This window comes from Nasonia vitripennis, chromosome 5, assembly GCF_009193385.2.
Source record: "Nasonia vitripennis strain AsymCx chromosome 5, Nvit_psr_1.1, whole genome shotgun sequence".
Taxonomy (NCBI): domain Eukaryota; kingdom Metazoa; phylum Arthropoda; class Insecta; order Hymenoptera; family Pteromalidae; genus Nasonia; species Nasonia vitripennis.
In genome coordinates, this window is record NC_045761.1 from 21,804,768 (window position 1) to 21,821,638 (window position 16,871).

Here is a 16,871-nt window from a genome sequence, read left to right on the forward strand (position 1 = left end):
TTTTTGTAACAACGCGTACATACAGCGTCTCATAAACTTGCCTGACCTTTTCCCCAATGTATATCCCATAAAGTGTCGAAAAGTGAAAAACAGCGTCGGCGAGGTAAAATATGTGCGCGCAGCTCTTCTAACGAGTTTTTAATGTGCGCAGAAAATCTTACCTACGCAAAATCTCGTCTGAGAGCTGTTGTATATACAGAGGTGAAAGTTTAGCCGTCGCGTCGTCGTTTCGAGACGATATTTTCGATCTTCGTATATAGGTTTAAGATTATAGACTGCGTCTGTGTGTGTATGTGTGCATGAGATGGTGCGGATATGCTACGCGAACGTGTAATAGAGCTATTCGGTACAAAGTGAGAGAAGGAAAAAGCGGGAGAGAGAGAGAGAGAGAGAGAGAGAGAGAGAGAGAGAGAGAGAGAGAGAGAGAGTTTTGTTCGTTATCGGGACACAATCTCAGCCCGGTAATTATCAGAACGATACGATCGGGAGCTCCTCGCTTGATGGCGATTCTGCGGAGGTATCTCGCTTGTGTATACGTGGTGTAGATTTTTTTCTGCTGTTGTATATCATGCGATTTGCCCTTTGAAGGGAGACTTGTCAATGTTATATTGAGGATTTAACTTGACGCGTCTGAGTGTGCTTTCTTTAAAAAATCAGTGAATTTTTCACTAGTTTATGTAGTGAAACTTTTTTAACTCGCCTAAAATATTTAGACAGTGATACGTGTTTTTTGCACTTATTTATCAATAATTGAAACAAGGAATATTCAGCAATTGAATAATGGATATTCATTAATTGAAGTGCAGTAGGTCTTTGTCACTGTATTATTTAGTGAATATTCACCACTTTCTAGTGGCATACTTTTGACTGATTTGAATGTTGAATAAATTCACTGTCAAATAGTGACTTTTTACTGATTTTTTTCAAGAGAATAGGAATACCAATTTCGGTCTCTTTCTTCGGTTCTTATCAACTAAAATATCAATAACTTTACGATAACTTCTACTGCGCAGGGATCCGCAATCTTTTCGATTCAACACACCGCATTGCCATCAAAGAATTCGTTCATTATTAAGAAAAAGCTATGCAAACATAAATATTCATTCGAGCTGCACTTTCTCCCTCTCCAAAATCGATCCCCGCGCTCGGTAATAAACCAGGTGCTCGCGCGCGCGCGCGCTCTTAATCCGCGCCGTACACACACTCCGTCAAAAGCACCTCTCCGAGAGAATTTTTATAGCGCATATTAATATCATATACTTCTGCGGAGCGAGAAGATGAAAGAAAGAACGACGAAAACGCGCCGACGATGAAAAAGTCGTCTCATTGGCCGTCCATTAGCGCTCTTGGCTCGCGGAATGCAATTCCCCCGCGTGCGTAAAGAGCAAAACTCGCTTCAAGGGAAACGAGAAATATGGTGGGAGTCCGGCTCTGTGTGCTGGCTTGAAGTCGGAAAGGATATACTACCATACACACACACACACACACACACACACCAGGAGTAAAATGAATTCGGAGAATGAAAGGGAAGGGGCGGTTTCTCGCAACGCGAAGACACATATATGTACAGACGAAAGGCGAAATATGAAGTGATATGGCGGCCGAAGCGAGTGTGGAAATTTGAGATAAAGTATATTACAATCGAGAGGCGGTTGCAACTTTTTAATGTAATTTTGAAGTCTGCAGGTGCTATCCGCTGTTAAATCGTCCGCGCGGATGCCCCTGCTTATAGGCAACTGATAGCCTGTGCGTTAGATATAAGTAAGCGACAGAGTTGTATAACGAATATTTCTTTATTGTACATTAATTTATTAGGCTGGTGATGCGGCAAATAGAGGTGATTCGATGTAATGATATTCGATGTATGACACTTGTATACGATGACTGAATAAATTTATCGCGCGGATAGCAAATGATTCGTTTACTATCGAAGACCAGCTGGCCTCTTAACACACGCACAATCGAATACGTTTTATTTTTATTTCCTTATTAAAAACGAGTTGAGGCCCGAACGCATAAAGGTAGACGACTCACTCAAATAATTTTTTGTTTATGTAAATTAGCAGAATAAAAATCTAAAATATTATAAAAGTTGCTCGAAGACGTCGAAAACTTAAGTGAATTTAGCAATAACTAAAAACGTAAACATCCTGAGATATAAATTATATCCATCGTATCAATTACTGTACGCATTACTTACGTTTCTCCGACGAAATTTCGTCCCATAATTAAGCCCACGCCGCTCTCGGCTCTCATTTATCTCGCCTTGAAAAAAACACACCCCCCTGCCCCTCTCCTCTATATTAACAACTCGGAAAAGCTCGATAAACCAATTTATACGAAGTGCCGCGGCAAAAGTATCTCTCGCGCATGCAGCACAGTCGTCATGCGCGCGTTCCCTGCGCATATACGCGCAAGCGCGCGCGGATTAATTAAGAGCAATTGATTGGGGCCTAGGCCCTGCCGTACGACGAGGTGTATCCATATACAGCGTAATGCCTTCATTATCAGCGAGGAGAGGGTCGAGAGCACGGCTGAATTATGGCCGCTAAGTTGGCTAATGGCCGAGTAACGTCGCTTGATACGCCTGGCGCCGAGGATCGAGGGTGTCTCATGCCGCAGCGTATACGCGCGCGCTGACCGTCGGCTCGAGGGTGGACGCTCGAGTTTGTTGTACGGCTGTGCTGTTGGCTGCGAGTGTGACTTTTCGTTGGTGAAATGGAGAAGGTTTTTATCGAATCGTAACTACAACTAAGAATATTCTATACATTTTGTATCGTATGAATGTCGTTAAAGAAGATTCACCAATAGAATAAAATTTTAGTAACCGACATGCAACATCAAGCGTAGAACTAATGAAGGCATGCCAATTTCCATTTAAAGCTGATTTCTTGAGTTTTTTTTTATCTACAATCAATTTTGACTTGCATCTACATAAAAACATGCGTTCGGCGCGAGCTCTCATGTGAGATTTTACAGTAGGGGTATTCAAAATTTAGATTCGCATGATATTTTATCATAAATAAACTCTTGCTGTCTTGCAGCGTAGATTATACACAATTATTCGTAATTTGCAACTAACAGAGTTTTCAAGCTACTTCGAGTGCATTGATATTTTTAAAATGCATGAAAATGGATGAAAGGTAGAATTATTACTAATCTATTTTTATGTTCCAATCAGGTAAGAAGGTTTGATGATATAATAAAAACACAGTTGTATTAATTGTATCCCCTTGATAATTAAGCCTAACGTTTAGTTAGAAATTTCACGCGTACGCACGCGTGCGCGCGCCCACACACACGCACACACACATTAGAAAGTTTACTGCGCAGGTGGTTATAATTTTCAATTACATTTTGCTATATAGGCTCGAATATTAGGATCTACAGTAGAAGGGTAAGGACCTCTATATCAATCGAAACATTCAAATTATTTATTATTGCTTGAACAATACTTAAGACAAACTTGCTCAACTAGACAATTTTATGAGAAAGTGCATTATTTTTAGGTTTAAAATTTTTCCTATGCAGTAAGTATCAATTTTTAATGATCTTATGTATCACATACTCATCGATATGTAGTAAATTTCCATAGAAACAAATGTTTTGTCTACTTTGCCTCTCGATTAATGGACCGTACACACAATTATATCTAATTATATATTTTGTTTCGTGCAATGACATAAATCACATAATGATTATTTTGTAATTTGTAACGATTGATCATATGTTTTCATAGTAATCGTAGTCATGTGTATCATTTTTCATAAAATCAACTTTAGTACGTGATTGATAGTGTAATCCTTGTCAATATTTTCTCTAAATAATAGTTTAGCGGTGTCTTCAGCACTCAGCTTTTTTTTACTTCTATCCACGTATTCTTCAACCTAAAAAAATTAACAAATTATTCAAGATTTCGTAAAAAATACTTCTGATACAAAAACGACATATTGCAATATTTGGATATTTACTTCATCAGTGAAAGAGTCATAGGATGACACTTCAACAATGTTTTCAGTAGTGCCCAAAATCTCATCGAGTTTTAAGACATATTTGCTGACTACAGGCAAGACAACATTTTTAGTCAGGCTATTCAAGTTGGTATGAGTTGAGTTCACAAGTCCCAATCTTACAAGCAGTCCTGGAAGGCCATCTTTTTTTCTGTTCTGAACTATTTGATCCACTAACTTCTGTTCTGAACACGTAATAGTATATCGTTCTGTTTTTCGTGTGTTCGACAAAGTTCCTGCATTAGCAATTACTGAGCATACGACGAAAAGGCGAAGTTTGGAGCAAAGATTTCGCGATTCCTGATCTAAGATTTTCGTTGTCGAATATAAAGCGTTGCTTGAAAATTTGCCTTTGTTACAGTTGGTTCGCCGCAAATCAAAAATGGCATCGATAGCTCCGAGAGATGAAGCATCTTTGAACAGGGCTTTGATGTTTTTTTGCTCTGCAAGATCAGTTTCAGTATGCAGATTTATTTTTACGCCGTAACCTTGCCAAATATTTATGCGTGAATTCTGGAAACCATTTTCTACTTTCATTGACGATGCTACAACGATCTGTCTAGCACCTCGCGTAATTAGCCAATCAATCAGTTCGAGGCCGAAAGTTGTCAAACCTTCGATAACAAGATAAGATTTTCTGTCTGAACAGTGTAAACGAGAAATGGCCAAGGCTTTGTTGGTCTTTGCATCTTTCGGAGCTACTTTAATAACGATCTGAAAAAAATATCAAAATTATAGGATAAAATCCTTAAAGTAAAATAACAAATATTTCGTTAAAAAAAAAAAACTTAATTCACCTTTCCTAAATTTTCCTTCGCCAAGCAAGTATTCAAAGCTTTAGCCAACGATTCTCGTTGATAAACTCTCCTAGGTAAAGGTTTTACAGAGCCAATATTGATACCTTCCTGGACCATGTTGGCTAACATTTTTTTGATTTTTAAATCTGAAAGCAATATCTTCTTGGGCACGACTGAGAAAAAGCTGAGCTCTTTCAAGAAAATGTACATTCCCACTCTACCGTGGATTTCGGAATCATTAAGGTCGCTGATTACTACAGCACGGGCGTTTTGTTTGATTGCACTGAAAAATACTTCCAATTGCTTGATTTCGCATTGGTTGGCAATTACAACGTTTACACCTTCTCCTTTAGTTTGAAGAAGGATCTCATCCCTGAAAGAGTTATTGGTCAGCTTGAACAAACGGTTTGATTGTATCTGAGGAAATGTAAGACTTATCATTTCTTTTTCCGACTCCCTTTCGTAAGCCACAAAAACGTCGCATTTCTTGTGCAGAGCTAAATTTATCGTAGCCAAACTAATTCCATCGCAAACATTTGTGACCAATACTCTTTCCTTAGCTACGGCTTCTGCTTTGACTATAAGAGCCCAATAAGCCAAAACGTATGATAATGGAACCGTAGCTGCATCTTCGAAACTCCAAGTTTTAGGTACGTCCCACATCCATGTTGGGTCGACATTAACAAAATTCGCTACTGAATTTCCACAAGTAATTCCCATAACCCTGCTCAGTTTTTGATCTATTCCAGAATACTCCAATCCTACTCCTATTTGTTCAATTCTCGATTTTTCGAGACCCTCTACGTAGAAACTGCCGTCAGCTATAAGAAGGTCTTGAGGATTTATAGTTGAATATTCAACTTGCACTAAATTGCCAATACTATCGAGAGGACGTCCTTCAGTCCAGCTAATGCTGAGTGGCTTGTTAAGACTGGTCTGATTTGCAGCCCACGTTTGACACATTTTTTCGTTCTGAATCGCTGTTGTACGGCGCAAAGTAGCCCAAACTTTTTGAGGAGTCAAGATATTTATCAACAAATCTAACTCTAACTGATGTTTGTAAAATTCCTCAGCAATTGAATCTTCGATACCTTTTACTCCGTGGAAAAGGAATATTCTAATTTTGCTAAGATTGAATCCTGTAAGCTCTATTTGTTGCACGATTTCACTTATCGCACTATTTACATTTTGATTTGATTGTATTAAAACAGCAACCCTTTCGCTGTCAGGCAAGTTCTTTGCAGATTTACAAATCATTTCTGCAGATTGTTTATTGCTTTCAGTAATATGTATTTTATGAATTTTCCTAGTCAAACGTATTTTGCGTAATAAAACCACCGTTTCATTTTCTGTCTTACGTAAGAAAACGGGCATAAGACCAAATTTTCCAACTGAGTTTAGGTAGGAATCTTGTTTAGCATTTGGTAAATTCATCAAAAGGAATTTGCCTTCATTCAATCTGTTAGATATTTCTTCAATATTATAGTCGTTAGCATTGCTAATTATAATTGTCAGAATGTTACCATACGTGGCTGAATCCAAAGAAGTGATATCTTGTTTAAACCAATTGATTTCTGGTACATCGAGAAAAGCTTTTTGGATAAGTTTCATATTATTAGAATCTCTATCACCAACCAACTCAATTCTTTGCAGCTTTTCAGAAAAGTTATTTTCGATGATGATTTGTAAAACTAAGCGTAAAACAACGGGTAAGGGTGTGCTCGAGTTATCTATATTTGGCACTACTGTAGGCACATCATTGCTCATATAACTTTGCTCGTGTTCTTTAGGCAATCTGGCAAATTGTAAGCCTTGAATTTCCAATCCTCCAGCAGATATATAGTTAAGACTTTTGTCGATTATGACACGTATTCCTAAAAAAACGTTAATGTTAGAATATTTCTTTTAAAACGGTACATTAAGTCTCAAGTAACATAAATAGCCCTGTAAAGCTCGGTGTTTAAATTGTGCTATAAAGGACAATTTATGATACGAGCATCGTACTATATCTTATGGCACATACTGTTTAGCTTAAATCTTAAATAAAGTATTTATGACACGCAGTGTTATCTAGATTTTTTTACATAGACATTTTGTATACACGAAAAAATAGTATATTGTGTACCAAGAGTGTAAAGTAGGCTTTTTAAGACCAAGTATGGAGATTCACGTCTGCGGCTCGTACTGCAATATTAACACAAGGTCAAAAAGCCTGCTTAGCCCTCGTACACATTATAGTTTTTGTAACGCATGTATTGATTTCCGCGTTTTTTGTGCCTATAATCGAAACAGGTGACTTTTTGTGACCCGGTACCTTAAAGTATTTAGTTTTATATATGTTTCAGTACATGTTTTAAGCATCTTCACAAATTTTTTAAAGAGCGAGCAAAAATAGTACATTTTGATACGAGTGCGAAATAGTTGATTCTGGCACGAATGTGAGGTTTATCACCCGAGAGAAGCGAGGGTGACAATTACATGAGTACTGAATCAACTTCTCACGCGTATCGATCATTATTTTTTAACACAGTGTGTATGAAATGCTCCGCGTACGCTGAATCGGGTTTCGCACAAGCTGTTTTAAAATAGTACTAGGAATGAAGGCGCGCTTCGCGCGCTCTTGATTCTATCTCTGTCTAATAACACTGGTAGAAAATCCACCATGAGCGTTGGGCGGCACACTAACGTCTGCTAATATTTTATAAGCATGTAACATGTTACTAAATCCCTCAAAAGTATTTAAAAAAATATATATTAATAATGCTAAATCTCGTCGTTAGCTACATTGGTTTAAGTAGTGAATTTGAAGAAAAGTTCAGTATAAGAGTCAGTGGGTTTGTCTATCATTACAATGCCATTTATTTGCATTACAAAAAAGCCATACAACTGAAATTTTACACAGATACTTGCTATGCTACCTAGAAAACATGCAACCTACATGATTATGATTTAACTGTTTTCATTCATATTTTCACATCAAGGCCCATATGAATTTAATTTAGCATATTAAATTTTGCTTGTAGACAGTTACACAGAAACTACCATCTCTAGCACATTGTATTTCTGGTTTCCAGTGTATTTTTACATGAAGAAAGTGATAAGTATTTTAGCTTTTTTGTCAAGGCATTAATTAGAATTTTGACTTTTAACAGTTGTGAGAGATTTTGAGACCGATACCTGTTTCTCCATTATTGCATTTTTTCTCATTTGAAAACTAACAGGTCTAGAAAGCTCATATTTTGCATAAAAAATTACTTTGTGATTGTGGAAAGATATTTAAAGTTGAATCAACGTTAACTGAAATACTTTTGTGTTCGACTACAACACTCATGATAATTATTTAGTCGTTAGCATGAGTTTGTATTCACATCAGTGTCGGAGTAAAAATCAGAAGTTTTTCAGTTAAAGTCGATTCAACTTTAAATATCTTTTCACAATCACAAAAAAATCTATATGCAAAATATAAGCTTTCTAGACCTGTTAGTTTTTGAATGAGAATAAATGCAAAAATTGAAAAACAGGTATCGGTCTCAAAATCTCTCACAACTATTAAAAGTCAAAATTCTAATTAATACCTTGACAAAAAAGCCAAAACATTTATCACTTTCTCCATGTAAAAATACGCCGGAAACCAGAAATACAATGTGCTAGAGATAGTAGTTTCTGCGTAACTGGCTATAAGTAAAATTCGACCTGCTCAATTAAAAAATTCGCATGAGCCTTGATGTGAAAATATGAACGAAAACAGTTAAATCAGAATCATCTAGGTTACATATTTCTAGGTAACATAGGAAGTGTCAGTGTCATATTTTAGTTGTCTAGTAGCCTTTTTACAATTCAAAGAGCATTGTATAATGATAGACTTAAACTTACTTACTCGGATACTGAACTTTTCTTTAAATTCACCTCTCAAACCTCACCGAGGGCTACTTTTGGCACAGAGACACAGTATATCTTCAAACTCTTTATTCTTTTAATTGAACTTCTCACTGACATTTAAAAAAAAACTAAATAATATTCACATACTTTATTACTACCTTAAATAGGGTTAGGGTACCACTTTTCAATACACATGTTGTAATACTACACACTCTTGGTAATGATTAATTTTTACTAAAATTTCTTGCTAGTTATATTACATATATTTTATCTGTTATCAAGGTTTCCAGATTTCATTTTAAACACCTCAAACATTTCTACCAGGGTTATGAGTTATGACTGTTTTGAGGGTTATGAATTTAAAGCGGTTCTGATCTCGTTGCCTAGGCAACCAACGAGCAACCAATCAGAATCACGTATTAAATGCTTCACAACAAAGGCCATTATTTTTTAAGAGAGGATATTACGATACGAGTGCGCAAACTTGGTGACTCATGATGAATTATGATCACCTACGCGCACGAGTATCGTATACTATTTTTTGACACGAGTGTGCGAATCTACTTTCTTAGCAGATGAGCGTGCGCGAAATTCAGAGTTTCGCACACACTGTTCGCGAAATTCAGTGTTTCGTACACGCTGTGAGTGAAATTCAAAATTTTGCGAAATCTGCATTTCGTGCACTAGTGTGAAAATCAGGCGTTTCGCGCACGCTACGCAGCTAGGAGAAATAGAATTTCGCACACAGAATGTAAAAAAATATTATGCTCGCTTCGCTTGGGTTTGTGCCATAATCAACTCATTAGCACTAGTATCAAAATGTACTATTCTTGCCCGCTAATTTAGAAAAAGCTGACAGTAAATAACAAAGTCTTTTTAGCGAAGTTCACTTCATAAAAAGAAAGATATTATGTATTTTTTACAGAAACTATCCCATAGTGTATTTTATAGAAATTATTTGCTTACCATCAGACTCATTCACTGCATTTTCTTGTTTATTGATATCAATTACTATTTTGCGAATTGATACTGGGACAAATGCTTGACGAGTATCATTTCCAAAAGCATATAATTGTAAAACACTGTCAATGAATGTCACCCAATTGTTATCCCATCTGACTATTCCGTTAGTTCCATCAGATGTTGTTCGTAGAACGTTTTTAAAGACTTTTGAGTAATTAAAACCACGCATTTCCATCTCAGTATAAAAATTTTCTTGATCGATTTCATATTTTTCTAGTTTTCTATATTTCGAATTTTCTATATCAAATCGCTCTTGGCTTGGAGCGGTAGTCGATTTTATTGCAGTAGTTGCTATAATTTCTTTTGTTTCATTGTCAATTATTTCTATTCTTCCAGTTCCTAAACGTATGTACACAATTAAAATATGTATTTGAGCAAATCTACGAGCGAGTGTTGGAAGTTGAGAATTTCAAATTGAGGGCACACCTACCAGAACAACTTATTTTGGTTCTTTGGGTCACCTGGAGTGAGAAAATTCAACTGCCAAACTTTTTTGCAGGGCAGTTGAAATCCTCTTATAGGAATTTAACGTTAACGAAAATTAGCCATGGTTCAACTTTACCCATTCAGTGTCTAAAGGCGTAATCCAAAAATTTGTATTATTAGGATGGAAGCATCAGAAGAGAGCTTTAATTTGAGGGCTGGTGAGTTAAAAATGGTTGCCTGGGCAAAAAGTTGTCTAGGCTTGAAAATAGTAAATAGTCACAAAGAGTAAAACGTTTTACGAAAATCAGCGATTTTTCTCTTATTTTTAAAATTCTCATAACTTTTGATCCGAGCAGCCATTTTTAATCATCCAGGGCTCAAATTAAAGCTCTTTTCTTCTATTTTTGTTTCAAAAATTTGGATTAACATTTTAATTTTACGATCAGCTATATATATATATATATATATATATATATATAAATTATGACCGTTTTTGGCCGTTTTCATTGTCATATGTAAAGCTAATCGCAAAATAAAAATCTTAATCTAAATTTTTAAATCGAAAACGGAAGAAAAGAGCTACAATTTAAGCCCTGGTTGGTCGAAATCGACCGCTGGGATCAAAAGTTATAAGGATTTTAAAAATAAGAAAAATCGCTAATTTTCGTATAAAATCGAAAAATTGGTGATTTTTTACCATTTTCAAGCCTAGATAACTTTTGACCTAGGCAACCATTTTTAATCCACCAGCCCTCAAATTAATTCTTTTTTTAAATACTACGATTGTATTAAAACACATTTTTGGATTGCGCCTTTAGACAAAAAGAGGCAATTTTCTGGTTTTCGTTAATTTTCTCCGTGTTAAATTCTCATAAGAGAATTTCAACTGCCCCGCAAAAAAGTTTGGCAAGCGATCGGCCATGCACGGACGCATTTTCTCATTCCAGATGGCCCAAAGAATGAAAAAAGTTGGGCTGGTAGGTGTGCCCTCAATTTAAAAATCGCAACTTCCAACACCCGAGTTGTTTCCACTCGCTCGTGGATTTGCTGATTTCCGCATTCACCGGATATAAAAGTATTTATGCATCAAACCTTTTAGAACTGCGACTAATACTTTAACAATATTATCATCGGGAATGTTTAAAACCGATTTGTAAACTTTGATATCGTCAAAAACAACATTGAGAATCTCTTTTGCATCGGGTTCTTTTGTATTAAGAGTTTGCCAATTTTTTAACGTATCCCAAGCTGTATTTAAGCAAGATGAAAGAGGAGTGACAATTTTTCCATTGATTGTGTTTGCTTTTAAGAAGTTATCATCAGCTTTGTTAAGATCAATTTCTATTGTTTTTTCTCCTGATGTTACAATCTTTTTGGACGTACAGGATACAAAAAAACTATAAAAAGTTACATTTAAGTCTTTTTCAAAGTTGGTGAACAAAACGAAACAAAAGAAGATAAAGTTCAATGACTTTTAACTTACTGTTTCGAAGTGTGATCCCATTTGATTAAAGATGATAAATTTGGTGTCCCAGTGCCAACAGGGTACTTGATCTTTGGATACAAGTTAGATATTTTTGGATTTAAATCCAAAGCGTACATTTTACCCAGAGCAGCTAATACGAGTGCTGAATTGTCATAGTGACCCCTCTTAGTCAGTGCAATATTCGTGCAACTCGAATGTAAAGATTTCTTAAGAATTGCTTGTAAAAGCCCATGGGGTGCAATTTCAACGCAAATTGAGCCATTTGGTATTTGGCGAGCCGTTTCATCAAACAAGACTGGACTCAACAAGTTGTTCGTATGATATTCAGCGGAACACAAGCGAGCCTTCAAAGAGTTCCATTCTGCTTTAGGCACCGAAGTACTTACCCACTTTGCACTACGCGGATTAGGATTCGGTATGACCTGTTGTAAACGCTCTAGAAGTTTGGGACCTGCAGGAGCTATGTATCTGCTATGATAAGCAATACCACTACTTGCCACCTCCCTGGCAAATATTCCCTTGGCCTTAAATTTTTTGATAAAAAATATTAGTAAGACTAATTAGTTATAAAACCTATTGGGATCATATTATCAAGTGTTCACTTGCCGTCAAAGAAGCAACAAATTTTTTCATAGACTCTGCAGGCCCAGATATTGTTGTACTGTCGGGTCCGTTATGGCAGGCTACATCGATGTCAGGTGGACACAGCGGCTTTACAGCATCATACCCAAGACCTACTGCCGCCATTGAACCAGGGATCAAATCCACTTCTTTTGAAGCTAAACCGCGTGATAAAGCTGCCAGTATCATCTGTTCGGCGGTAATGCAACCATCCGCATAAGCGCACCCAAGTTCACCTACCGAATGGCCAATAATAAAATCCGGTTCAAGACCGACAAATCTTAGAACATCCACTAAACCAATCTGAAAGTAATTTGCGAATTGTTTCATTTAGTAAAAATCTATTATATTCATAACATAAGAAACTGCATCTATTTAGCTGATTTAATTACTTGAACTGCAGCAATGCCAACAAAAGAATGAATGATATTATCAAACATTTTTGGATCTTTATCAGTTATGATTTTGTTTATATCGTATCCTAATGGCTTCAAAACGTTATCACATTTTCGTATAGCATCGTTGAATACAGGTATTTTTAAAAGCTCAGCGCCTGAATAAAAGTCCTTATCAAGAGTCGGTTCAATATTACAATATCTATTTCTTTTGATGTACTTACCCATGCCAGACCATTGCGAGCCCATGCCTGAAAACACCCACCAGACTTGACGCTTTAGTCCAGTAAATACCTCAGCTCCTCGAATCTTTAACTTTTCATCGAGAATTCCACTTGCAGGTAGTACAGTATATCCTTTTTGCATGTGTTTTTCAACTCCAAACTCAAAGAGTTCGTTTAGCATTTGACACAATTCAACGTCAACTGGATTAGTTTCCAGCTGAAAAATATAGTTATAAATACATTGGTAAATGTGAAAAAACTAATTATAATATGTTCCGCTATTAAAAAAGTCTTACGAATGTCAGAATTGTGTCAATGGCTTCTTCCGTACGACCCGATATAACCACAAGTCGTGGAAGTCTATCTTTTGAAGCGTTGTCTGGTGTTTTTTTGATGTTAGGAGATTTAAGAATTGCGCTTCCATATACTCCAGATTCGGATGTCGTATTTATAGCCACGTATTGACCTTTCACAGGAGTTACTTCTGTAGGTACGCGTAACCTGCCACTAATTAAACCTGAAGCTTTGGAATTGGGCTTTTCATAATTCAAATTTGGTAATATTTTTTTATCTTCCATTCCTAAAATCACCTAAGAATCGACCATAGTTTTAAAATTATTTGTCTCCAGGATTTATTGAGTAATAGAGTAATAGAAACAATATCAAGTTACGAAAACAAAAAAAATCATTTTACCTTTATAATTGCATTAATCGAATTCACAGGTATGGCATTTCCAATATTCGATATAACAGACCCAACGTACAGAGGTTCTTTTCTTTTGCCATATACTCTATCGATAGCTTCAAGTTCATCTGTATCGATGTCTTTGATAGCAGTACCACTTGCTTCCAAGTATGCTATGTCGTCTGGAGATAACCCACACTCATTTAGTACTTTTTTCATCAATTCGACTTGACAGTCCAATTTTGGAAATATGAAAGAATTAATCTCATTGCAGGTAACATGAGTAGCACACGCGCCCATTACTTCCATATAAATACGCTTAGCGTGTTCTGCTTTTTGTAAATATATAGCAGCAACGCCATCACTGCGACCATGTCCCGAGGCATCGTCATCAAAACTTCTGGACTTTCCGTCGTTTGATAAAAGGCCTTTAATTTTATTGATGTCAAATATTATTTATTATAAAGATCGAGACACTTTTTAACTTAAAATAAAGAATCCATCTAAGAAGAAGATAGCTTTTTTAATTGTCAGACCATAAACGGTTGGGTTGATGTACTTTTTTTTTAATCTTTCGAAAATAATTAAAAATAGTGGTTAGTATTCGAAGCAGATAATGTTAAGAAAAATATCTTCATTTAGCAATATTAAATAAAATGAATCCAATAGTTTTCAATATTGCTTTCAATTATGTAAAAAGTGATAAATTCATTAAAAAACAAATTATTAGCCTCTTAGAAAGAATAACTATTGAGCTTCATAATTACATATGCAAAAAATCAATTTAGCGAACCTAGTAACTATCCGTTTACGCGGAAGTTAGCTTTTTGCCTTGTAAGTACGTCCGAAGTATCATTTGGAAGTTAAACATTAGGATTGTCAGTTGAAGTCAAAATTACCAATGCAAAACACCTGCATCGCGTGAAGCTTGATAAATTCGTTATTTTACATTCAAAATACATAGTTATGAAGAACGTGAGAAAATCATACCTAGTTTCTTAAGCTGATAAGAAACTTGCGGCTGCAAACTCAGAATACCTCCTGCTATAATTGCGCCCTCGCATTCATCATTTTTCAAAGCATGGAGAGCTTTTTCGAGCATCGCAATGCCTCCTGCGCTACCGGCATCCATATGTATACTGGTCCCCGTAAGACCAATGGAAAATGAAATTCTGTTAGGAATCATAGCTTTAGAACCTCCCATAATACCAAATCCGTCAGCCTACAAGAAAACAAGGTATGAAAAAAGTTACGGAGATTTTTAGATTCTATAAAGAAAAATGGTAGTTCTAAAAATCGTCAGTATATTAGAACGTTTTGTAATAACGAAATTACCTTGATATCATCAAACATAGTTTTTTCTGACTCTGTTAAATTAGTATTGACATATACAGCTACATTTCTTCCTCTTAAATCATTCGGGTTAATGCCAGCATCTATGATGGCTTCGATTGAACGCTCTAATAATAATCTTGCTGTTGGTTCCATTCTGTTACATAATTTATCATGAACCGCGAAGTATATACGATCGAATTTATCCGTATTATTCATTATTCCAAGTGCAAGCGGAATTTCAGGATGATCTGTGAAATTTTCAAAAAGACGTATGGAATTAATTTTGAATATAACATAAAAAGAAATTGTCGTTCATTTTTACCGAATTTCATATAAAGTTTTGAATTTTATGATTGATGCATACATACAAAAAATTATAAATATTTCGCTTTTATAATTATTTTCAATCATTATTTTTTATCGTTTTAATGTTCAGATACATTACCAAAATTCCATCGTCCATGCTCAGTAGTACTGCAGTCAATTTTTTCATACAGATTTTTTCTCAGTTCGCTTACGTTACTTGAATTTGGAAAACATCCAGCGATTCCTGATATTACGACAGCATCTTTTGCTACTCCCTGACAACCCGCCATCTTTGCGATGTTACCAAAAAAACTTGTTAGCTGGTCGCGAGATTCTGAGTTGGTGACCGTTTTGCTGGGTGAGCAAAACCGCGACTGAAAAGAATCCGTTCGCGAAAATCATACCTAGCCGAAGTACAGTGTTCTGATGCATACTGATCCATATTACGTGTAACTTTACATTCAAAGGTTGTAGTTCAAAGTATCAGTGTTTTCTCGTATTGTGTGCATTAATTTCTTGAATTCATGACTGATAAAAAGTTGGTTACGCAAGATATTGCACCTTCTCACTAAAGCACCTAACATTGGATTTTTCGGCAGTAGATGCAAGAAGTTGTATTATAGACAACGTACAATTGTTACAATACAAGTTGATTTTGAATGTAAACTTAAATTAGATTTATTATATATTTGCTATCACAAATATTTTTTTAAAAGTGTTAAGTCGTGAGAGAAACACTGTTTGACAAAACTAAACTTTTAACATTACTAATGAAACTTTAAGTAATATTGCATTTATTAATAATTACAAAATTAAGACGTTAAGTAATATTGCATTTATTAATAATTACAATATCAATTAAATTTTTCAGTAGAAATAGAATTTAGTCACAAATGTGCAAAAACGTGCTAAAAGAGCATAAAAAGTCAAATATTTTACATTTTTAACAGTTATAATACAAATAAACACCTTATTGTGACATAAAAAATAATTTTAAACAACAATTTCTAAAAAGGCTAAGTCGAAGTAAATTCATTGCATTTTGCCTTATTTTAGAATAGTTAAGACACTTTTTTGAAATAGTTTAGGTGGATTCCAAATTTGCTAATAATGATGCCTAAAAATAAGACAAATATTTTTTCACACTTTAGAATATTTTACTTTAATCTTTTGAATTCTCAAGAGTGCAATATTTAAGAAAAAAAGTATGGATTGTTCTGGTAGATTCAGAGACAATTAACTTGAATAATTATTGGCGGTTATCATCCAGTGCTATTTCTAAAGTTTTTTCAAACCTTTCTTTTGATGTAAATTATTCTTTATATACCAACTTGATAATAAAATTCCACAGTAATAATACTAATTATCATTCAAGTATGTTTCGCAACAAGATGGGTAAGCAGCAAAAGAAATAAGCTATTTCTAGCCAGAATGAAATGAGGCTAAAATCAAATGCTTTGAAAAAATTATTGTGCATACATTTTATTACACATAGAATGCAAGTTTACTTAGTAACTCATGTTAATAAAAATATTAGAATCAAGACTCCAAAGAAACTGTTGTTTCGAATAGAGCTTGTCATTTGTTTACATATTATTTACTTGAAATAACGGCTACAAATCTACTACAATTTTCAACTAAGGCAGACTCTAGTGCGCTACGCGCACATAAGTACTGTAACCTT

The 16,871-nt window shown here is 35.3% G+C and overlaps 1 protein-coding gene across 1 annotated transcript; it reads right to left on the reverse strand.

The window, feature by feature from the left end:
* Positions 1-3,410: 3,410 nt before the first annotated feature.
* Positions 3,411-15,617, reverse strand: LOC100678737 (fatty acid synthase). The gene is made up of 14 exons (XM_008209455.4): positions 15,327-15,617; positions 14,882-15,129; positions 14,537-14,768; positions 13,556-13,974; positions 13,158-13,451; positions 12,862-13,078; positions 12,635-12,795; positions 12,228-12,545; positions 11,619-12,145; positions 11,228-11,532; positions 9,653-10,048; positions 4,808-6,681; positions 3,972-4,724; positions 3,411-3,887 (listed from the first exon to the last, which is right to left on the reverse strand). The coding sequence occupies exons 1-14, from the start codon at positions 15,475-15,477 to the stop codon at positions 3,765-3,767; spliced, it is 6,018 nt and encodes a 2,005-aa protein (XP_008207677.2). The 5' UTR covers positions 15,478-15,617; the 3' UTR covers positions 3,411-3,764.
* Between the last annotated feature and the right edge of the window lie 1,254 nt (positions 15,618-16,871).

Coding starts and splice junctions, on each gene's coding strand:
- LOC100678737 (XM_008209455.4), bottom strand. CDS start 15,477: ATGGCGGGTTGTCAGGGAGTAGCAAAAGATGCTGTCGTAATATCAGGA. Junction 13,975..14,536: donor TTATCAGCTTAAGAAACTAG/GTATGATTTTCT, acceptor ATAAAATTAAAG/GCCTTTTATCAAACGACGGA. Junction 13,452..13,555: donor CGATTAATGCAATTATAAAG/GTAAAATGATTT, acceptor GTCGATTCTTAG/GTGATTTTAGGAATGGAAGA.